Source organism: Galeopterus variegatus, unplaced genomic scaffold, assembly GCF_000696425.1.
Source record: "Galeopterus variegatus unplaced genomic scaffold, G_variegatus-3.0.2 Scaffold749, whole genome shotgun sequence".
Lineage (NCBI taxonomy): Eukaryota > Metazoa > Chordata > Mammalia > Dermoptera > Cynocephalidae > Galeopterus > Galeopterus variegatus.
Genome location: NW_007726860.1, coordinates 70,543 through 94,169, shown reverse-complemented (window position 1 = coordinate 94,169; position 23,627 = coordinate 70,543). Strand labels below are relative to the sequence as shown.

At 37.0% G+C, this 23,627-nt stretch overlaps 1 protein-coding gene across 1 annotated transcript in view; it reads left to right on the top strand.

The window, feature by feature from the left end:
• Nucleotides 1–23,627, top strand: part of AGPAT5 (1-acylglycerol-3-phosphate O-acyltransferase 5) — a 71,646-nt gene that overhangs the window by 21,596 nt on the left and 26,423 nt on the right. Inside the window, exons 2-4 of the mRNA XM_008572053.1 lie at nucleotides 177–383; nucleotides 1,588–1,677; nucleotides 14,113–14,203. Of these exons, the coding sequence (XP_008570275.1) occupies nucleotides 177–383; nucleotides 1,588–1,677; nucleotides 14,113–14,203 (388 nt within the window). The remainder of the gene's footprint in view (nucleotides 1–176; nucleotides 384–1,587; nucleotides 1,678–14,112; nucleotides 14,204–23,627) is intronic.

The window sequence follows — 23,627 nt, the reverse complement described above, 5'->3', positions numbered from 1 at the left end:
TTGGCATTTTGTGACTTGTGTTTTATTCCTAAAATAAGCCTTTTAAGAAATGCAAAAAAAAAAAAAAAAAAAAAAAAAACCAAAGTACAGAATTTATATTTTTTAAATATTTGGGGTGGATTTAAAGTAATTTTAAACATTCTAATTGTAGTGTTTTTGAAACATTCCTAATACAGTGCTGTGAAGAAACTTTTTCTGTTTCTATGAGGGGAATGCTGGAGTTGACCTATGGATCATGTATGCACTACTTGGGTTCTGTCTTTGCAGTTGACTGGATTGTTGCTGATATTTTGGCCATCAGGCAGAATGCTCTTGGACATGTGCGCTATGTGCTGAAAGATGGATTGAAATGGCTTCCCTTGTATGGGTGGTATTTCTCTCAGGTAACTTTTCTGTATGCTTTTCTCTTTATATATGTGTAGTCTATTAAAATTTTATATTTTAAAGTTTAACAAGTACTAAATATACAAGGATATTTCCAAAAGTTTATGGAGAAATGGAATTCAAAGATAATTTAAATCTTTCCATGAGCTTTTTGAAGACCTCTTCTAAATGTATGGTTTTTAAAATGAGTTCAATAGCTTATTCTAAATTTAACCAATTTCATTTGGTATTTTTAATGGTGTATATTTATATACCTGTCTGATTATCCATATAGTTAAATGAAATAGCAAAATGCAAACGTACAAAATTCAGACAAATAGGAAATTTAAAGGCATGGAATTTGATAGACATTTACCTTGAAAAACCAATGATAAAAGTAATTAGTGTCTATATATATATAAAATGTAGTGAGCTATCTATATAAAATGCTTAGCATGAGGTGAGGAATTTTATTTTCTCCCAGTTCTAGAGGCTAGAAGTCTAATATCAAGGTTTTGTTTCTCCCTGAGGACTCTCTCCTTGGCTTGCAGACAACAGACCTTCTCCCTTTGTCCTCACCTGGTCTTTTCCCTGTACACATCCATCCCTGGCATTTCTTCCTCTTTTTAAAAGGACACCAGTCACATTGGATCAGGGCCACTTATGACCCTTATTTAACTGCTCATAGTTACCTCCTGAAATGCCCTGTCTCCAAATACAGTCAGAGTAGGAGTTATGGCTTCAATATGCAGATTTGGGGGGAATGTAATTTGTTCTATAACAGTGCCACAAAAATATCTGTAGCTAGGTTGATTTTTTAATTCCCTAAAGATTGTGAATGTTGACATTTTAAGGATACTTTTCAGTGGTTCTGTAATAAGTCAGTGGGAAAATGGGAAGTTAAGATACATCTGATTGATCAAGTTTTTGATTTTAAAAAATGGGTTTTTAGGAAAGCATTTTTATTTTAACTGCCAACAAAACTAAATGTTCACATATTTTCCAATACAATACAGCATGCAATTTATTTGAATTATGTTGAAACATGAGAATTTTCAGCTAAATGTTTTTTAGATGTTAATATTTGAATGCATTAAATATAGTTTAAATTCTGAAATGTAGTTTTATTCTTTACTCTTTGGGAGTAAAGTCGCCTTTTTGATGACTACCCAATGGTTATTTTAAGAGTAAATCCTTTTTTCCCCTCACTTTTTAATGTGACAGCATGGAGGAATCTATGTAAAGCGAAGTGCTAAATTTAATGAAAAAGAAATGAGAAAAAAGCTTCAGAGCTATGTGAACGCAGGAACTCCGGTAAGATTGCACCATTTTTTATTATTTTCCTTATAAACTCTCATTTTTTAACTTAAGAATGAAAATTTAAGAATTGTTTTGAAAATGTATTATCCCTTGTATAATAAATAATTCAAGAGTTTTCTTGAGGCAGTAAAAACCCTCTAAATATAGGGGAACTATTTTTGGCCGTCAGAAAGATTGCTGCAGACATTAGATCCTTTGCTGGTGGTTGTCAATATTAACCTTAAAGAGAAATGAAAAGAACATTTGGTGTCTTCCAGAGTCTATAAATAGAAAATAGAACTGTACTTGTAACGCTACATTTAAGCTACTTTAAGAGCTCATCTAACTCTTTAGTATCAGATTTAGTTTTAGAAAAAACAACTGTTTTCTGTCACTGTAAATTTGCATTTCTTGTGTATACTGAGTCATTTGAAAACCCAAAAAAGTATGAGTATCTACAAATGAAAAATCATTTAATATAAATATTATTTTACAAAACTGTGTTCCCCTTCCCCCCAAAAAGGCATCTCAGTCTTCTGTTTGAAGAATGCTAGTTGTAGCCAAATGACTTTTTCGCATGACTCCCTCCTAGGACACAGCAACCGGATTGTAATGACTACTTGGGCTTTTCAGTGCGGCACAAGTGCTCAGAAACTTAGCTCACAGGCACAAGTTTTCTTTTTCCTTTCTTGTCCCCTCTCTGCTCCTTCTTCTCCTCTTGCCCTCCCCTCAATATGAGTTGCAACCAGAGCTCATATTGAAAGAAGAGTCCTCCACAGTCAGCTGGTGAAGTGCCCAGTGTGAACACTGTTTACTCAAAAACCTCTTCTAGGTGTTTTTGCATTGGGAAATTGCATCCTGTTTTGGGATGATGAGATTAGAATGTAATGAGATCAACAATGGCCCTTTATCATGTTACAACTCACCCTGAGAACAACGCATGGTATTTTGGAAGGTTGCATTTAGTCTGAAACACGGTGGTGAATTTTGGCAGAACTGGGGTTATTGATTGTTTATAGATCTCCAAAAGACAGACTAGATTGGCAGACTAAATTTAAAATTTATCAAAACATGGATTTAATACATTAAAGTGTTCATCCTCTCTAGTCACCCCAGCCACAGATAACTGCCGTGAAGTTTCTTGTCTCTTCTGCTATTAGCACATATATGAAACACATATAGCACCCTTTTTACTTGAATGTTAGCGTTCTATACACAGTTTCCCCTTGCTTTTTATCCCCCTTAAATACAGTTGCTGAGGTTGAGGAGCTTAGCTCTATATGTTATGTCTTTTTTCTCTGGCTGCCTTCACGTGTTTCTACTTGTTTTTGGTTTGCAACAGTTTAAGTATTACATGTCTGAGTATCATTCTGTTTTTTTATTTATCCTGATTGATCCCTCTGAGCTTGGATCTGTCATTGGTATCTGTCATTAATTTTGGAAAATTCTTGGCTGTTATTTATTTCTGAAAGCTAAGTAGTTGACATGGTAGACTATCAAGTCAACTTACATATGGCTTAATATTCCTCATAGGAATCTATTTCATGATTATATCAGTTGTTATTCAGTATTAATATTTGAGAGATTGCAGAATTTTGCTTCAAAAATGTATCTATTATAAATTACTAAGAAATACATATCCATGATTATTGTTGGGACAGTATTTTAGTAAGGTATTTATCAGTTGCTTATGCAAATAAAACATTTATGATAAAAATAATTCATCAGAATCTGAGCTAATAAAATTTATGGTACACAAATGGAGACTAAGGCTTTGCTTTTCTTCCAACTTTTACTGAAGTTGCTTTTCAAATGGGAGGTAGCCTAGTGACTAAGGTATTGGATTTGAAATCAGATTTGAATTTAAATCCCAGATCTGCTGTTTAAACTTTGTTACTTTGCACAAGTCACTTTAACCTTTCTACATTTTTGCTTCCTTAACTCTATTAACTACTTAATTTGATAGTTAGGATTAAGTAACCTGTTTGAAAACTATACTCATTTGGAGGAAAATGAAGGAGAACACATATTAAAGATGGAGGCACTCTTGCTCTCCAGGACTGGATCTGCAAAAAGACTGGGTCAGCAAGAATTCACAAGACTTAGCTGCAAACCACAGACTTCCTATTGAGTTGCCCAGGAGATGGGGAGGTATGGGAGGGGCTCACAGCTGGCTAAAACGTATATAATACATGCCTGTAGACAATAAAGTTGCTTAGTACGTGTGCTAAGTCCCAGAATTTTGTGTCTGGTTTCTGGTTGCCCACCTCCCTAGGTGGCAGCCCCTAGCTCAAGGCGTGCCCTGAGCAACTCACTTCGTTGCACTCTCTTGGTGGGGCTACGTGTGGCCCTGCTCCCTGAGGGACTCCTGGCAGAGGCTACGTGTAGTTCCGCCTCCTGAGACCCCCATGACCAAGAGAAACATGCATTCATTGTCTTAGTTTCCTATTGCTGCTGTAAAAAATCACCAAATTTATCGGCTTAAAATAACACAGATTTATATCTTAACCATTTCAAAAATCAGCAATCTGAAATGAGTCTCACTGACTACAATCAAGTTGTCAGACTGTGGCGACTATAAGGGAGACTGCATGTTTTTGTCTTTTCCAGCTTCTCGAGGTTGACGGCCTTCCTTAGCTCATGGCTTCTTTCCATCTTCAAAGTCAGCAGTGGCTGGCCTGGTCTTTCTTTGCTGGCCAAGTCTCTGGTTTTGACTCTTTCTGCCTCCCACTTACCTAAAATAATCTCATTGTCTTAGGTCCAATGATTAGTCATCTTAACTTTCCCTTGTCATGTAACATGACATATTCATAGGTTCTGGGGATAAGGATGTGGACATCTGTGGGGGAGGAGCATTATTCTGCCTACCACACTCATGTATGTATTTGTGTAATTTTATCATTGTTTTCTGCTCATACATATAGAACTTCCATAGTGAAATAATAAATTCATTGAGGAAAAAGAGTGTTACTTTGTATCTTGCCACATTTTTGCACTTTTCCTCTGTAAATGTATAATGGAATTTTTAATAAGTTGGGTGTTTCTGATTATAATTGCAGAAAACTTAAAAAGCTGTGGTTTACTAGATTAGATTAATTTGGAGGTCAGAAGGCAGAGGTGAAATATCTTGTTTATAGTCTATGCATTTCAACATGAAATAGCTTTTTATTTAAAGAGAAAGCAGTAATTAAAAGGTGGATAGTTATCACAGTTTATTAAGTTCTAAGATATTTCTATGTAAATGTGCCTGCTTTGAACACTATTTAGTAAACTAGATAGAATTTGTAAAAACCAGAGGGGAAGGAAACTTTATAATAATTAAGATCCTGCCACACAATGCTTGAAATTTTTACATATGTCCTTTCATCTTTATAGCAACCCTGAGTCATTTTGGGATGAGAAACTGAGACTCAGTTAAAAAGTAAATTAAGTTATCCAATGCATGAAGAAAAGCTATTTTTAATAGAAACTCATGAGTTCAATAGCTGGTTACAATTTGAATATGTTTAAAACTCTTAAGTAGTTCTTTTCTTTTTTAATAGGTTTTTAATGCGAAATAGCTTGCTAATTTTCCATTAGAGGCTGAAGTATCTGTTTAAAATATAGATTATATATATATATATAAGCTCATCACAGAAGAGAATAGAATCTGGTTCCTTCAAAATGAAAATTAAGCAGAGCAGGCAACTTAGGTGTACAATAGCAAACATCTTCTGCATAAATTGGTTTGTAACAGTTTGTCATTTTCTTTTCTTTTCTTTTTTTTTTCCCTTTTTGTCTTTTTTCGTGACCGGCAACGGGATTGCAACCCTCAGTGTCGCACCCGCACCGTGCTCAGCCAGTGAGCGGACCGGTCTCTATATGGGATCCGATCCCCCGGCGGGAGCGCCGCTGCACTCCCAAGCACCGCACTCTACCGAGTGCGCCACCGGGCCGGCCCAGTTTGTCATTTTCTGTAGTTCTCATTCCTCCCTGGATCTCATTTATATTATTATTCATTAAGAAGAGGGTCCAGAAATATTAGACTTTTCGTTTCTTTTCTTGCCTCATTTTTAGTTTTTCCCTTTTCTCTGTGGCCACCTTCTCCATTTCCATGGGAACTAAAAATGATAGCTGCCTTTTTTTGTCAACTGTTTGAAGCCAATAGCAAGGAAGTTATCAGATGTGAACACCTGAAGAAGAAAGAAAAGTTTATTTTAAAATCTTGACTCTCCATCTGTGCTGTCTGCCATGCTTGGCCCTCATGAAGAAAGAGAACTATGAGTACTGCTTTAGTTTCGTTGCCTTTTAAAAGTGGTTCCTAAGAAAGTGACACACAAGACTGGCCATGGGAATGGCGGAGCACCTAGGTCCGGATGATTAGCCACTCGTGGCATGTTGTCCTTCCACCAAATAGGTCATCTCAAGTTTCTAAGGTAGATCTATGTTTAATTAAAACAACAGCAAATTGCATACTTTATTATTTTATGCCAATAACTGTAGTAAGTAGACTGTATATTATCATCTCTTGTCTTTACAGTGTCTCTATGATGTGTAGGTACCATTACAATTTTCATTTGCAAGATGAGGAAACGTAAGGCACAGAGAGGATAAGGAATTTATCCAAGGTCTTAGGGCCTCTAAGTGGAGAAGCTGGGATCTGAAACCAGGTGTTCAGCCTGTACATTTAACCACTGTTCTGTACTCTCTCTTTAGTTCCCTTCTTCATAAATTTGATTTCCAATAGAAGATCATCTCCTTTGTGGAGTAATGGCCACAGATAACGTAATTTAATGTTTATCCATGACTTTATGTACCTGTCAAACAACATTTTCCTTCTTTAACTGTAACTTTTATGTAATAATTAGTTCCTTTTAAAATTTGGAACCTGACTGACTTGTGGAGGGTAGAACTAGTGATAGGGTTTTTTGGTGTGTTTTTTTTTTTTTTTTTGCATTGACTGTGACCTTGAGTTAGTCAAGTTGTATATTTCAAAATTTCTACTGTATTCTCATTGGATATCTTAAGAAAGTTATTGTTTGTTTGTTTTTGTAAATTACTTTGACCTATTTGGAAGAAATGCATGTTCTATGAAATTGGAACACAAATTATTCTTTTTTTTCTTTTTTGTGATATACTAGGTTTATTTTTTGTAAATCTGTTCTCGATATGCTATTTCTCTTCTCTTTCTACTCCAGTGCCATTTTTTACATCACACAGACTCAGTAACAGAAAGTCTTATTTCTTTGCATGATGTGATGAGTGGAAGAAAGGAAAAAATTAGAAGCTCCTTGCATTTAGAAAGGGACTTTTCAGGGTATCCCAGGGGACATGACTAACCCTCTTTACTGCCTTACATAATCCAGTACAGATGACCTATGTGCAAAATGCACTGCCTGTTGCTTTGGACATCACTTGACACTAAAGAGCTATGCATTTTGTATTTTTGCATGTCAGAATCTTAGCCAGAGGAATTAAAAATAAATATTTAAGTAGGTTCCTGACTTTTCCTATCAAGGAGCCACTGAGACAGGCAATTTGCTTAGCAAGTCTTTTTGTTCACCTGTTTTTGTGCTGCAGAGAAATGTGATGTTTGCTTCTGATGATTCCAAATGCACATGCATTGTATGATCAGAGTATAGAAAATACCAGTGCTATCTGTGGAGTGCTGTATGATAACATGCAACCCTAGTGACAGAAATAAATGTGTCCTGGCAAAAAGGAGCCATTAGTCTGGACGAAAATATTACCACACATTATTTATTTATTTATTTATTTTAATTTATCAGTATACAATATAGTTGATTTTCATGTCCCTTTACCAATTCCTCCTTTTCCTCCCTCCCTCTCCCTGCTCCCCATATCAACATTATATCTGTTCACTTGTCTTAACAAAATCAAGGAATTGCTGTGATTGTTGTATCTTCTTCCCCCCCATTTATTTGTTTATTTAGTTTTTAATTTTTATTAGCTCACAAATAAGTGAGAACATGCAATATTTCTCTTTCTGTGCCTGGCTTATTTCACTTAATATAATTTTCTCTAAGTCTATCCATGTTGTTGTGAATGGTAGTTTTTAATTTTTTTTTTTTTTTTATAGCAGAGTAGTATTCTATTGTGTAGATATACATTATCCTTATCTGCTCATCTGATGATGGGCAATTAGGCTGGTTCCAACTCTTGGGTATTGTAAATAGTGCTGCAATAAACATGGGAGTACAGGTATCCTTTCGACATGATGATTTCCATTCCTCTGGGTATATTCCCAGCAGTGGGATAACTGGGCCATCTGGTACATCTATCTGTAGTTGTTTGAGGAACCTCCATACCATTTTCCACAAAGGCTGCACTGTTTTGCAGTCCCACCAACAGGAGGGTTCCTTTTTCTCTGCATCCTCACCAGCATTTATCATTCTCAGTCTTCTGGATATTAGCCATCCTAACTGGAGTGATGTGGTATCTCAAAGTGGTTTTGATTTGCATTTCCCGAATGCTGAGTGATGTTGCACATTTTTTCATGTGTCTGTTGGCCATTTGTATGTCTTCCCTTGAGAAATGCCTATTCAGTGCCTGTGCCCATTTTTTAATTGGGTTACTTGTTTTTTTGCTGTTAAGTTGTTTGAGTTCCTTGTATATTCTGGATATTAATCCTCTGTCAGATCTATATTTTGCAAATATTTTCTCCCGCTCTGTTGGACGTCTTTTTGCTCTGTTGTTTCTTTTGCTGTGCAGAAGCTTTTTAGTTTGATATAATCCCATTTGTTTATTTTTCCCTTGGTTGCCTGTGCTTTTTGGGTCATATTCATAAAGTCTGTACCCAGTGCTACTTCCTGGAGTGTTTCCCCTATGTTTTTTTGAAGGAGTTTTATTGTTTCAGGACATGTATTTAATTCTTTAATCAATTTTGAGTTGATTTTGGTATATGGTGAGAGGTATGGGTCTAGTTTCATTCTTGAACTACATATGAATGTCCAATTTTCCCAGCACCATTTACTGAAGAGGCAGTCTCTTCCCCAGTGTGTGGTCTTGGAGCCTTTGTCAAAGATCAGATGGCCGTAGGTGCATGGGTTGATTTCTGTATTCTCTATTCTGTTCCATTGGTTCATGTGTCTGTTTTTATGCCAGTACCATGCTGTTTTGGTGACTATAGCTTTGTAGTATAGTTTAAAGTCAGGTAGTGTTATGCCTCTGGCTTTATTTTTTTTGCTCGGGAATGCTTTGGATATTTGTGGACTTTTGTTCTTCCATATGAATGTTAGGAATGTTTTTTCCAATTCCAAGAAAAAATGTCATTGGAATTTTGATGGGGATTGCGTTGAATCTGTAGATCACTTTGGGTAGTACATACAATTTCACAACGTTAGTTCTTCCAATCCAATAGCATGGGATATCTTTTCATTTTCTTGTGTCCTCTTTAATTTTACTCAACAGTGGTTTGTAGTTCTCATTGTAGAGATTTTTCACATACTTGGTTAAATTTATTCCTAGGTATTTTTTTGGTGGCTATTGTAAATGGTCTAGCTTTCTTGATTTCTTTTTCTGCCAGTTCATTGTTAGAATATAGAAATGCTACTGATTTTTGTGTGTTGATTTTGTATCCTGCAACTTTGCTGAAATCACTTATTACCTCTAAGAGTTTTTGTAGAATTTTTTTGTACAGTCTTTAGGCTGTTTGATTATAGGATCATGTCATCTGCAAACAGGGACAGTTTGACCTCATCTTTTCCAATCTGTATACCCTGTATTTCCTTCTCTTCTCTGATTGCTTCGGCTAGTACTTCCAACACTATGTTGAATAGAAGTGGTGAGAGTGGGCCTCCTTGTCTTGTTCCTGCTATAAGGGAAAGGTTTTCAATCTTTCTCCATTAAGGATGGAGTGGGTTTGTCATACAGGGCTTTAATTGTGTTGAGATACTTTCCTTCTATACCCAATTTATATAGAGTCTTTATCATGAACGAATGTTGAATTTTGTCAATTGCTTTTCCAGTGTCTATAGAGATGATCATATGGTTTTTGTGTTTGATTTTATTAATGTGGTGTATCACATTTATTGGTTTGCGTATGTTGAACCAAGCTTGCATCCCTGGGATGAATCCCACTTGATCATGGTGTATAATTTTATGTATGTGTTGCTGTATTCTATTAGCTACTATTTTATTGAGGATTTTTGCATCTATATTCATCAACAATATTGGCCTGCAGTTTTCTTTTTTGGGGGTATCTTTGGTTTTGGTATCAGGGTGATGTTATCCTGATAGAATGAGTTTGGGAGAGTGGCCTCTGTTTCAGTTTTTTGGAACAATTTGTAGAGAATTGGTATTAATTCTTCTTTAAAGGTTTGGTAGAATTCTACAGTAAAGCTGGCCAGTCCTGGGCTTTTCTCTTTTGGGAGACTACTGATATCAACTTCAACCTCTTTGATTGTTATTGGTCTGTTCAGATTTTCTGTGTCTTCTTGGCTCAGTCTTGGTAGTTTGTGTGTGTCCAAAAATTTATCCATTTCCTCCAGATTTTCAAATTTGTTGGTGTGTAGTTATTTATAGTAGTCTCTAATGATTCCTTGTATTTCTGAAGTACTGGTTGTAATATCACAATTTTCCTTCCTAATTTTTGTTATTTGTGTCTTCTCTCTTCTTTTTTAGTTAGCCTTGCTGATGGTTTGTCAATTTTATTTATCTTTTCAAAAAATCAACTTTTTGTTTCATTGGTCTGTTGTATCATTTTTTGGGTTTCTATTTCATTTAGTCTGCTCTGATTTTAATTATTTCTTTCCATCTACTAACTTTGGGTTTGGATTGTTCTTGTTTTTCTTATTCTTTAAGGTGGAGTGTCAGGTTATTTACTTGCCATCTTTCCATTCGTCTGAGGTAAGCATTTAGTGCAAAAAATTTCCTTCTTAGTACTGCTTTTGCAGTATTCCACCGGTTTTGGTATGATGTGTCATTATTTTCATTAGTTTCAATAAGTTTTTTTATTTCCTGTTTAATTTCTTCTTGGATCCATATGTCATTAAGTAGAATGTTGTTTAATTTCCATGTGTTTGTATAGTTTCCAGAGTTTTGTTTGTTATTGATTTCTAGTTTTAGTCAGTTGTGGTCTGAAAAAAATACATGGAATATTTCCAATATTTTTGAATTTGTTGAGGCTTGATTTGTGACTTAATATGTGGCCTATGTCTCCTTGGAGAATGTTCCATGTGCTGAAGAGAAGAATGAATATTCTGATGTTTGGTGAAATGTTCTGTAGATATCTGCCAAGTCCAATTAGTCTAAAGTGTTATTTAGGTCTTGTGATTCCCTGTTGATTTTTTGCCTAGATGGTCTGTCCAGGGTGGAGAGTGGGGTGTTCAGATCCCCAGCTATTATGGTATTAGTGTCTCTCTTTCTTTAGGCCTAATAGTGTTTGCTTTATAAATCTGGCTGCTCCAATGTTGGGTGCATAAATATTTATGATTGTTATGTCTTCTTGTTGGATAGGTCCTTTTATCATTATATAGTGGCCTTTTTTATCTTTTTTTATGGTTTTTGGCTTAAAGTCTATTTTATCTGATATAAGAATAGCTACTCCAGCTTGTTTTTCATTTCTGTTTGCATGGTATATCTTTTTACATTCTTTAACTCTTAGTCTATGTGTGTCTTTACATGTGAGGTGGGTCTCTTGAAGGCACCATATTGTGGGTCTATCTTTTTAATCTAATCAGTCAGTGTCTTTTCCGTAGGGAATTCAAACCTTTTACATTAAGAGTGATTATTGAAATATATTGATTTACTCCTGGCATTATATTGATTTTTGTTTGGATGTTTTCAATATCTTTTGTTCCTTTCTTTCTGATTTACTGATTGTCTTCTGTGTTGGTTGGTTTCTTGGAATAGTGGTGTTTTAGTCCACATGAGTTTTGGAGGAGACAACATCCACACTCCAAGTGGATAAACTTTTTTTCCTCTTTACTGTTAACATTTTGTTTTACTGGTGAGTTTTGTTATATTTTGAGTATTCTTAGTGTTGGTTGTTTTTCAGGTACCAGACCCAGTACTTCCTTGAGAATTTCTTGTAAGGCTGGTTGTGTGGTAGTGAACTCCTACAGTTTTTGCTTGTCTGGGAAACTACTATTTGTCCTTCGTTTCAGAATAGCCTTGCTGGGTAAAGCATTCTTGGCTGGAAATTTTTGTCTTTTAGTATTTTGAATATATCATCCCATTCTTTTTTGGCTTTAAGGGTTTCTGATGAAAAGTCTAATGTTAGTCTGATAGGGGTTCCCTTATAGGTGACTTGATGCTTCTCTCTTGCAGTTTTTAAGATTCTCTCTTTGTCTTTGAGTTTTGCCAATTTGACTGTAACATGTCTTGGAGAGGACCTTTTGGGTTGAATATGTTGAGAGGTCTTTGAGCTTCCTGCATCTGAAGATCTGTATCTCTTCCTATACCTGGTAAGTTATTTGCTATTATTTTGTCGAATATATTTTCAATGCCATTTCTTTTTTCCTCCCCCTCTAAAATACCCATGATTTGGATATTGGAGTGCTTGAGGTTGTCTGTTATCTCTCTTAGATTTCCTTTAAGTTTTTAAATTCTTTTTTTTTTGTCTGCCTGTGTTATTTCGAACAAGCCATCTTCAATGTCAGAAATTCTCTTTTTTTTCTAGACTGCTAGTTAAACTCTCTATTGTGTTTTTTATTTTGTTGAATGAATTCTTCAGCTCCACAAGCTCTGCTACATTCTTTTTCAAAGCACTGATTTCTTTGTACATTTCTTCTTTCAGGTCCTGTATACTTTTTCTCATTCACTGTGTTGTCTGAGTCTTCTTGTATCTCATTTGGTTTCCTTAGTGTTATTGCTCAAAATTCCTTGTCAGTCATTTCAAAGACTTCCTGTTCTATAGGGTCTAGAACTTGAGAGTTATTGTATTCCTTTGGTGGTGGTGTACTTTCTTGGTTTTTTGTATTTCTAGTATCTCTCTGTTGGTGCTTAGTTGTTGTGGGTAAGGCTATTGCAGTCTACTTGTTCCACCCTCGTGTCTGGAGCAATATCAGGGAGTTTTGTTGACATTCAGCTGTCTCAGGTCCGGCAGGGCAGGGGAGGGGGGGGTCAGCTGCAGCAGCAGTCTCTCTTGGGGGCGGGGACTCACATGGTGGTGGCCTGGGGGTCTTACGTGCAGAGGGCATTGGGAACTCTGCAGCTCTGCTATATTGGGTCCCAGAGGGTCTGCGGTGGCAACTGTGGCCTCTCTCTCTGGGGTGGGGACTCCCATAGCAGTGTCTTTTGAAGAAACAAATTTTTAATTTTAAGCTCAATTTATTGATTTTTCTTTTATAAGAAAGTATAATTTTTCTCTTGTATTTAAGAAGTTTTTGCTGAACTCACGATTGCTAAGATTTTCCCGTGTTTTCTTCTGGAAATTTTATAGTTTTACATTTAAGTCTGTGATTCATTTTGAATAAATTTTTGTATGTGGTATAAGGTTGAAGTTTATATTTTTTAATATGAATATCCATTACTATTTATCAAAAAGTTTATCTTTCCCCCCATTGTTTGAAGTAAATTGAATGCATGTAAATGGGTCTGTTATTTAAATATCAATGGACCATCTCTTCTGGTTCATAGATCAATATGTGCATCTTTGTTCAATACCATACTGTCTTGATTACTGTCAGTTTATAATAAATTTTGAAATCTGGTAGTTGTCTTCTAAATTTGTTCTTTGTTTTCAAAGTTGTTTGGGCTATTTTAGGTTCTTTGCATTTCCATACAAATTATAAAAACATCCTGACAGTTTTTACAAAAAGCTTGCTGGACTTTTGATTTGGATTGTACCGAATCTATAGATCAATCTAGGAAGAATTGATATATTAACCATATTGAATCTCTGGATCCATGAACACAGCCTACATTTGTTTATTTAGGTCTTCCTTAATTTCTCCTAGTAGTTTTTGCATGAAAGTTGAAAATGCAAAATTGTGGAGATACTATTATTTCCAGTTTTATTTTTCCAGTATGGTAGAAATTTAGATATTTGTATATGATTTTCCTCAAATGAAATGTAAATGAACTTTTAGTGTTGTTACTTAAGGACACTGATTTCTAAAATGTGCAGCATTTTAAAACTACCATGTTGTCTTAGGGGGAAAAAGCTGTTTCATTAATTGGGGCTTTGTACAAGTTAGCATCGCATGGCCTAGTAATTAGTAAATATTAGCATGTAATTAGAAGTATTTTTTAGATTCTTAATGACTATCCTACAGTGAATGTAGGACTGCATTTTAAATATAAGTACAGTTTATATCACAATTAGACTTAATTGAATTTTTGCATTTTGGTTGCTCTGCTTGAAATGAAGGTCATATGTAAATCAATATTCATTTTTCCCACCTTAGGAAATACTTTCTTAGCATGCATAGAGTTAGCACTGGTAAGTTAACAGTAACAATAAAAAAGCTCATACAAAACAAACCAAATTTCTTTTATGCCCCACAGATGTATCTTGTGATTTTTCCAGAGGGAACAAGGTATAATCCAGGACAAACAAATAGCCTTTCAGCTAGTCAGGCATTTGCTGCTCAACAAGGTAAGGAAAAATTTGACTGTATTTGAACAAATAATTTTTGAAGATAATAACCTTTTTAGTTTTTCGTCCTGGAGAAGATATTTATGTTTTACAACAACTGAATGAATAAATATATTAATTCCTTGTATGTATGTATGTATGTATTATTTCTTAGAAAATGAAGTTTCTTCTCATTAAGTTATTTGCATATTATTACCTGTATATGAGAAATTAAATTTAAGTGCTTGCTACAGTACATATTCTTGTGCCATGGATTTAGTTAAAATCTCTCATGACTATGTAGATTAAACCTTTTGCTACAGTGTGGGTTATATGTGGTAGAAAGAGTTTCTGTTTTGTGAGTTTACAGGCCTACGCTGGAATCCATACTCTGAATTATTAGCTATATGGTTGCAAGTTGCCTAACGTTACTGAGCTTCAGCTTCCTTATCTTTTAAAGATATATATACCTCGTGGGTAGACCTAAATCTGTATAAGAATTAAATTAAAAGATATGTGAAGTTCCTATTGGAGAATGTTACATGAAATTTGTTCACAGTACTATTAAGCTATTAGTGTCCTCAACAATGGGAGTGTTCTTAATATCCATATTTTAGAACATTGGGTAACTGATAAACCAATAAGCCATGCAGTTTAACCAAATTTAGAACCAAATTAGTGTTCTCAAAGATCCCTTCGAAGATTGACTGAATTAATATGTGATCTCTATATGTTGATTAGCAGGCACTTACTGAGCAAATGCCTTTTTCATAACATTATGCCAAGGTCTCTGACAGTGCTTGTCTAATAGAATTTTTTGCAGTAATGGTAATGTTCTTTATCTGCATAATCCAGTGTGCTGGCTCCTACCCACAGGTTACTGAGCATTTAAAATGTGACTAATGTATCAGAGGAAATTAATTTTAAATTTTATTTAATTTTAGTTTAATTCAAATTTTAAATTTTAGTTAATTTAAATTTAAACAGGCATATGTGGCTAGGGAGCAGATCTGTTCTAGCGCAGATCTGTGGATACAAAAATGATCAGTTGGAACTCTTACAAGGTGCTTGCAAGAGAAGATATCTGTATATGAAATCATTTGTAACAATATATTTTTAAAATGCTAGTTTATTTTATGCATACACTGTGTCAAGTAGTGGTTCAGGAACAAGAGGGTTCAATTTGTCTCCCAATCTGTCAACTCCCTTCTGACTTTTACTTCCTTCTCTATCTAGTCTAGACCGGTGGTCTATCATTTCAGTTGCTCTTTTGCAATATCATTGTCTCTTTTGCCCTTTTCACATTTAAAAAACAGAACAAAAACCCTCTTCCTCAATTCCACATTTGCCTCTTATTAACATCCTCTTTTCCCCCTTTCATTAATAGCCAAAGCCTTTGGAATCTGTAGTCCGTTGTATCCACTTTCTCAGTCCTCACTCAACCCTCAACTCATTGTGATCTGATATGAAATTTTTGATACATTCTTATTGAAGTTTTCCTCCTAGGCTTTGTAGGGCTGTTCTCCATTTCCCCTCTCCCTCTCTTATGCTTCCTTTTTTGTCTCCTTTCTAGCGTGCTCTTCTGTTTCATTCTTTCCTTTTTCATATGTTGTTTCCAATGTCTGACTTTGGTCTTTCATTCATTTCACTTTCTGTGTTTTTCATGGTGGTCTTCATCTAAATCCATGGCTTCAGCCACTGTTTATTTGACAGCTGATGACTCAAAAAGTGCTTTCTTCCATTTCTCTGCCTAACTCTGGATCTGTATGTACAGTTGCCCCACTAGAGAGCTTACTTGACTCACCCAAAGGCACATCTCAAACTTGCTATGTCGAAGATGGAATTTATTCTTTCACCTATGCACTCAGATTTCAAGATATTTCCTATATTGGTAACTCTGTCATTCAGTCTAAAACCTGGAAGTCATTCTGCGCTCTTCCCTTTTATCCATTCAAACATGCAATAAATCAGCAAAATCTAGAGTTTCCCTCCATTCCCACAATTATCACCATACTTTACAATCTTATTACTAATTTCCAGTTATCTATTGCTATGTAAGAAACCACCTAAGAACTTAGTGACTTTAAATAGTAACAACCATGTACTTGCTCACAAATCTGCACTTTGGGCAGGGCTTAGCAGGATGATTCCTCTCTCTGTTCCACAAGGTCAGTTGTAGTCTCTCATTTTACTGCATTTAGGTGGGAGCTTAATTGGGGCTGGAAAGTCCAAGATGGATTTACCAATATGTCTCATATCTTACTTGCAGTGGCTGTATCAGATGGGAGTAGCCTCTCTCTTCAAAGTTCTTTTTAATTTTTCCTTATGGTATTTATCAAGTATCACTCTTGTGCCAATACTTAGTCTCAGATGGACATTACCATTGACTTTGGACTGTATCCCCAATTACAAGGCAGCTTTAAAGAGTTCATGGAAAATGGAATTAAAAGATAAAAATAATGAAAAAAAACCCTTTATTTTTCAACATAATCTCTATCCACTTCAAGGCACTTTTTAAAGCAATGATATTAGCCATTTAGTTCATCCCTAAAGTACTGAGGGCCTTAGGAATTTACCCATGCCAGTGTAGACTAAAGAAAAATGGGTGCCTTTAAATATTTTTTTAGATTAGGAAGCAAAAAGAAGTCAGAAGGAGCCAAATCAGGACTTTTGAGCAGACTGAGCTCTAGGAGCATTGTCATGTGGAGAAGAACTCTCTGGTGAAGCTTCCCTGGGAGTTGTTCTGCTAAAGCTTTGGCTAACTTTCTCCAAATGCTCTCATAAATAGCAAGGTGTTACATTCTTTGGCCCTCCAGAAAGTCAACAAGCAAAATGCCTTGAGCATCCCAAAAGACTGTTGCCATGGCCTTTGCTCTTGACCAGTCTGCTTTTGCTTTGACTGGACCACTTCTGCCTCTTGGTAGACATGGCTTTGATTGTGCTTTGCCTTCAGGATCATAAAGCTATGTTTCATCTCCTGTTATAATTCTTCAAAGAAATGCTTCAGGATCTTGCTCCCACTTGTTTAAAATTTCCCTTGAAAGCTCTGCTCTTGTCTGTAGCTGATCTGGGCACAACAGTTTTGCCACCCATGGAGCAGAAAGTTTTCTCAACTGTGATTTTTAGTCAGAATTGCGTATGGTGAACCAGTTGGGATGTCCGTGGAGTTGGCCATTGTTTCTGCTGTCAATTGTTGGTCTTTTTCAGTTAGGGCACAAACAAGGTTTATGTTTTCCTCTCAAACTGATGTGGCTGGTCTCTGCTGGGGGCTTCATCTTCAATGTCATCTCATCCCTTTTTAAAACGAGTTAACCATTTGTAAACTGCTGATTTCTTTGGGGCATTGCCCCCATAAATTTTTCATAAGTATCAATGATTTCACCATTTTTCCACCCAAGCTTCACTATAAATCTGATATCCTTCCTTCAATTTTAACAGAATTCATGTTGCTCTGATAGGGATTCTTTTCCCACTGTTGTCTTATCTTTTTTAAGGCCTCAAACTAGATCCTGTTCAGACATGTTATATAACAAGTTAGCATGAGTTCATTTTGGTGCAAAACAATTTTGCAATCCATGCGTAGTTTTTCACGAGCTTTTTGAAGACCGTTTGTACGTATTAATTGTCTAACTTAAGGCAAGTCAGTTCATTTCTGTTAGTCTGTTTTCTTGTTTGTAAATGGGGGATCATAATAGCTACTTTATGGGACCATATATGAGGATTCAATGATATAATATTTAGAGAAAGCCTGGTATGTCACATATATTTATTAAGTCATTACCGTAAATCTACTGATAATGTCAAACATTGGTAGCAGTACTATCAGTGTGATAAAACACACATTGAATGCTGAGTGATAAAATAGAAGGACTAGCAGAACTGGACATAAGAACTCAAGTCAGCCATTTTGGACTTTGTAAAGAGCAATCCACATTTTGTAAAGAAGTATGTGTCATGACGTAAACATGAGTCCTGCTCATGAGGTAGAAGATAAGAACACATGTGTGTGGTGTATAGAGTGTTGTGATGTGAGAGGCATAGCTACCACACTGTGGGAGTTGAGGGAAAGAGGATTAGATGACTTCAAGGAAGAAGTGACATCTGAAGTGTACACCCTCTGTGTGGCCAAAGAAGGGAGTTCTGGGTATGAGAAAAAAGAGTGTCAAAGACATGGAGCACTGGGTGAGAAGGACATGAGGTGAACCAGGAGTTTTGATGGGTCCAAGCAGAAGAGGAGTGAAGAAGAGTTGTGGGAATTCTGTGTGAATTGGGACAGGTTTCGATCAATCATGGAGGGCTTAGAACGCTGGACCTTTATCTATGAGTGAATGGAAGTTACTAATAATAATCTTCCTAATTAGTTCACTGTGTTTTATTTAAGGCATTATTGTCTTAATTCCATTTTTCTAAAAGCATGTTCTACAACAGAGTCCATAAGATGTTTTGAAAAAAAGGGTTTCACGTTCAAATGGTTTTAGAGAATGTTGTGTTTTATGTTCTGCCTTCTGGAGTTACAGTTCACATTAACATGTTAGTTGCAGAAAAGTTCAATAGTAAAGACATCTGATTTTGTTTGAGTTATTTCCCAACTTTATATATTTTACAAAGAAAACAATGATCTAAAATTGCTAAACACAGTTTTTAGATTTTTGTGGGGATAAATTTTCTAAAGGTTCTAAATAGCTGAGCTCTGACTTTAACAAAATGTATGTTTTACTTTTTGAAGCTTAAAATAGTTGATAGCTGAATCGGTGGTGGGACTCGTGATAAACTTGAGAATAGGCCCAAACCGTGTGCATTTCAGTTTCTCCTGTGTCATCTCTTATACCCATTTTAATTTTGTTTAGGAATTACAGTTTTAGATTAGATAAGATGAAAGGGAAACAGTAAACTTAATTTTTTTTCTTTCTTTTTTTAATGTCTATTGTAAAATCTGAGGTGCTCTGTTCTTATCAAATGATAAATTACATCCTGAGACACTTGTGGACTTCATGAGTTGAAGAAGAATTGACCTTGGAAGTTTACCTAGAGTGCCTTATTTCTTATAGTCTATGTGGATTTTATTTTTGATATAGTACTACAATACTCCATTTTAAAATAGTAACAAATCTTTATTAAATTCCTACTATGTAAAAAATTTTGCAAAGTTGGTGCAACTATCTATAATGTCTTCTAAGAGTTTATAATTTAATAGGAGAGTAAAACATGATTTTATTAGTTATATATTGATGTATATAACAAATTACCCCAACTTAGTGGCTTAAAACAGCAAACATTTGTTGTATCACAGTTTATGTGGGTCAAAAGTCCTGGTATGGCCTAGATGGGGGCGTCTTGTTCAGGGTCTATATACAGGCTGCAGTCAAAATGTCTTCTGGGGCTACCAGCATCTCCAGGCAATACTGCGGGAGGAGCCTCTTTCAGCCTCTCTCACAGGCAGCTGACAGGCCTCCAGTGCTCAGAGAATTTCCATTTCAATGGCTGGAATATCATTTCTTGCCACTTGGGACTGTCTGTAGAGCTACTTGCAACATGATGGCTTGCTCCCCTTGCGCCAGGGCTCAGAGAGAGGTGATGGGGAGAGAAAGAGGGAGAGGAGCTTGACAGGAGTCACTGTCTTCTTGTCACCTGACCTTGCAAGTGACATCCCATCACTTTCATCATACTCTCTTTGTTAGAAGCAAGTCACTGGATCCAGCCAATGCTGAAAGGGGAGGGGATTGCATGAGGGCCTGATACCAGAACGTGGGGATTATTGGGGGCCATTTTAGTGGCTGCCTACCTCAATGATATTGAAGTAAGATTTTTACAAAAATAATTACATCAAACCATAATATGAGAATAAGCAAAGTTCACTTCAGGTTAAATCACCTTCAGATGAGGGTTTGGGGAGGCCTTGTGGAGGAGAAAGCACTCAGGCTGGGCTTTGAGTACTTTGAGCAGGTAGGGGTGTTGGGCGTGGGGCAGAGGTGCACTTCAGCAGGAAGAGTGGCATGAGTCAGGCCAGAGGGGAATGGGACAAGTGACTGACATGGTGAGAGCTCTGTCTCAAAAGAACAGTCAGGAGGGGTGAAGGCAGAGAGACTAGTGAGAAATTATGGGTTATTGGTTAACAGTAGTGAGAGCCTGTAGTGGATTGAATTATGTCCCATCAAAACTCCCGAAACTTGAATTGTGTCCCCAAGTTTTATGTATTAAAAACTCAGCCCCCCACTGTGACTATTAAGCGGGTGGGAAATCCTGTTATGGTAATTGAAAGGTGGGGCCTTAAAAAGACTGGATTGTAGGACCCTGCAGTAGTGCAGTAGTGAATGGATTAAAAATGGTGGTCAGGGGCGTGGTTCTGAGGGCTTTAAAAAAAGAGGAGAGTCTGTCTTTCTCTCTTGCTCTCTCGGCTTCCACCATCTTGCAGTGTGAGACCCCTGGGTCACTGTCGCCATCACCAGATGGACTTGGATGCCCCAGCCTGAGAAACTGTAAGCAAAAAATTTCGTTTTTCTTTACAAATCACCCAGTTCCAAGCATTTTGTTATAGCAGCACAAAATGGACTAATACAGAGCCTGACCAAGACTCAGCAAGAGCAATCTAGCTGACTGAGATATGGGTTCTACTTACAGTAGTGATCAGATTTCCAAGAAGATTTAGTACGCTGTTCTCCCACAACTTTGCCTGTTGCAGTTCCATTATAATGTGTGATAGACTGATCATTAATTTTAAATGTGTTAAACAAGACAAAATTACCTCTGGACATTGTATTATAGAAGGCCCCCAAATAGTTGCAGGACCCCACCCAGTGGATGCCTAAGACCGCAGATCGTACTGAAACCTTTATATACTATGTTTTTTTGATCTGATAACCGAGAAATGCCTACTGAGTGATTAACGGGCGGGTAGTGTATACAACACAATTTGAAACTTATGAATTGTTTATTTCTGAAATTTTCTGGAATTTTGTGTTAATATTTCAGACCACAGGTAACTAAAACCATGGAAAGCAAAACTGTGGCTGGGGAACTACTGTGTATATACTGGGCAAATCACTAGTTGTTTGTTGAGGTGTATGTAATATGTTTGCATGATAGAATGAGTTCAATCCCAGATTATTGTTTGTGTGTGAAGAATAACAGAATTATTATGTGTTTTAACTTTGAAGCCCTTCTGATTCCTTTTCTAAAATTTATCTTTTAAAATAATATATCTCATAATATATAAAATGCATATATATTTTATAACATATATAATATATATTATAACATAATATAATATGTAATATAAAATATATTTTATATTACATATTATATTATGTTATAATATATATTATAACATAATATAATATGTAATATAAAATATATTTTATGTATAATATATTAAAAAATATAAATATATATTATAAATAAATATATAACAGAAAATATAACATGTTTTATATTTTTTTATTGAAATCATAATTGATTATATATATTTTTGGGGTTCAATGTTGATGTATGTTGATCAAATCATTATCGTTAGCATATACATTTTTACAAGTCATAATTGTTATTTATGCCCCTTATCAAATCCCTCCCTACCCCCCCCCACCTCTGTTAACTGTAGATTTCTTCTCTCCTTGTGAAAGAAATGGTTACTCTGTTGATTTGTTGCCTAGATGATCTGTCCAGTGCTGAGAGAGGTGTGTTCAGGTCCCCCACTATTAAGAGCAGGTGGTGCTTCTATCACTCTGGAATGGGCTTTGTGGAAAAGGACATTGTTTTCTTTTCTTTGATCTCTGCTGGTGACTCTTCTTGTGTCAATGCACTCGAATGGCTGGTGGGTCATTTTGCTCCATGGTTTTGGCATCTAGCTGCTTTTGTGGCACCTGTGGCTTTTGTGGTGGATGTGGTGGGCCACCCACATGGAGTGGTGTTTTTGGTGTGCTCCTTGCCTGGTTGTGGGAGGAAGGGTCGGTCCCTGGCTCCAAGCCTCAGGAATCCGGGTGACCCTGTGGCAGCGACAGCATGCCTGGTTGCGGGAGGAGGGGTTGGTCCCTGGCTCCATCTGTTTTTACATTCTAAGGTGGTGTTGTGGAGCATTTGGGTGGGAGGGGGAGAGGAGAAGGGGAAAGGAAATAGAGTGGGGGGAGGAGGCAGAGCATGGTTGAGGCCTGTGGCATCTCCCTCATTCCTGCAGGGTAGACCAAGGGGGCTTCCAGTGGTGGTTTGGTCATTGCTGGGCTGAATGCAGATGTCAGGGGGGTGTGGCTGAAGCCCTGAGCACCCCAGTGCCCTGGCTCAGGAGCCTGGGGTGTTTCCTGTGGTGGCTCGGTTATTGTCGCTGGGCTGGTTGTGGGTGTTGGGGGGCATGGCTGAGGCCCCTGGCCCTCTCCCCTCCCTGGCTTGGGGACTCTGGGGGCTTCTGGTCCTTCTGGGTTTTATAGGTGTTCTTTGGTGGTCTTAGACCTTTACTAGTTAATATCAAACTTTGTTTCTGGTCTGTGTGTATTTTGTTTTTTCTTTCAGTTGTGTGTTGGATTATTTGCTATTCCCATGACTTAAGCTCTGCACTGGACCTAATTTGTTGTCTTTTGCTTACTTCTAAAACGGGATAACTTCCTGTGGAGACCAGCACTTGAGCCCTGTGTTTGAGCTAAATTGCTGTTTTGCTGCTGATTCCCTGGGGAAGGCTTTTTGTGCAGCTAAGGTTTTAATGGCTGACTTTGTAGGTACTTCTGGGTCTCACGAGCTCTGGTACACCTGGGTTGTATAGAAACTCTGGTCTGGGCCTGAGTCTTTTCAGCAAACTGCTCCCTCTGTAGTTCTGTATTCCTGACCAGTCTACACAGAGTTGGCCTGCACTGATTAGAGGAAAGATTGGCTGTCCTTGCTGTGTCCCAGTGTTCCCCTGGTGGCCCGTCTCCCCCACCACCCATGCTCCAAACACTTCCCATGGACAGGCCGTGTGCCAGTCCCTTGCAATGACCCACCAGCCTCTGAGTAGCTCCTTTTTTTCAGTTGTTGTGGCTCCTTGTTCCTATGTGGGTCCACGGGAACCTCGCTAGTAGTCTTGCTGGCCTGGGGGGCCACCAAGGCCCTCTTCTCCCCTGCTGCCTCCAAGCAACTTCATAGGAAGGGCACAGCTGTGGCTTTTGCCAGCTGTTGCCCTCTGTGCTCACCAGCTCCAGCCTTCAAGCAGCTGGGGCTCGAAATGGTGGGAGCAGACCTTTCTTTCTCTCATTGTGGCTTTTTTTTTGCCTTTATGCACTCTGTAGGTCTCTCCTCCTCTTCCCCTGAGCTCTAGAGGCCCTAGCTTGGCTGTCATTGCTTTTTAATAGTTGTAAATTGGTTGATTTGTGGGAGTGATGCTGGGGACTTTCTGTTCTGCCATCTTGACCAGAAGCCTCCATATTTTCTTTTTAAATATTGGCATCCTTTTTTCAACTGGGTAAAACAGGTGTTTATATGCTAATTG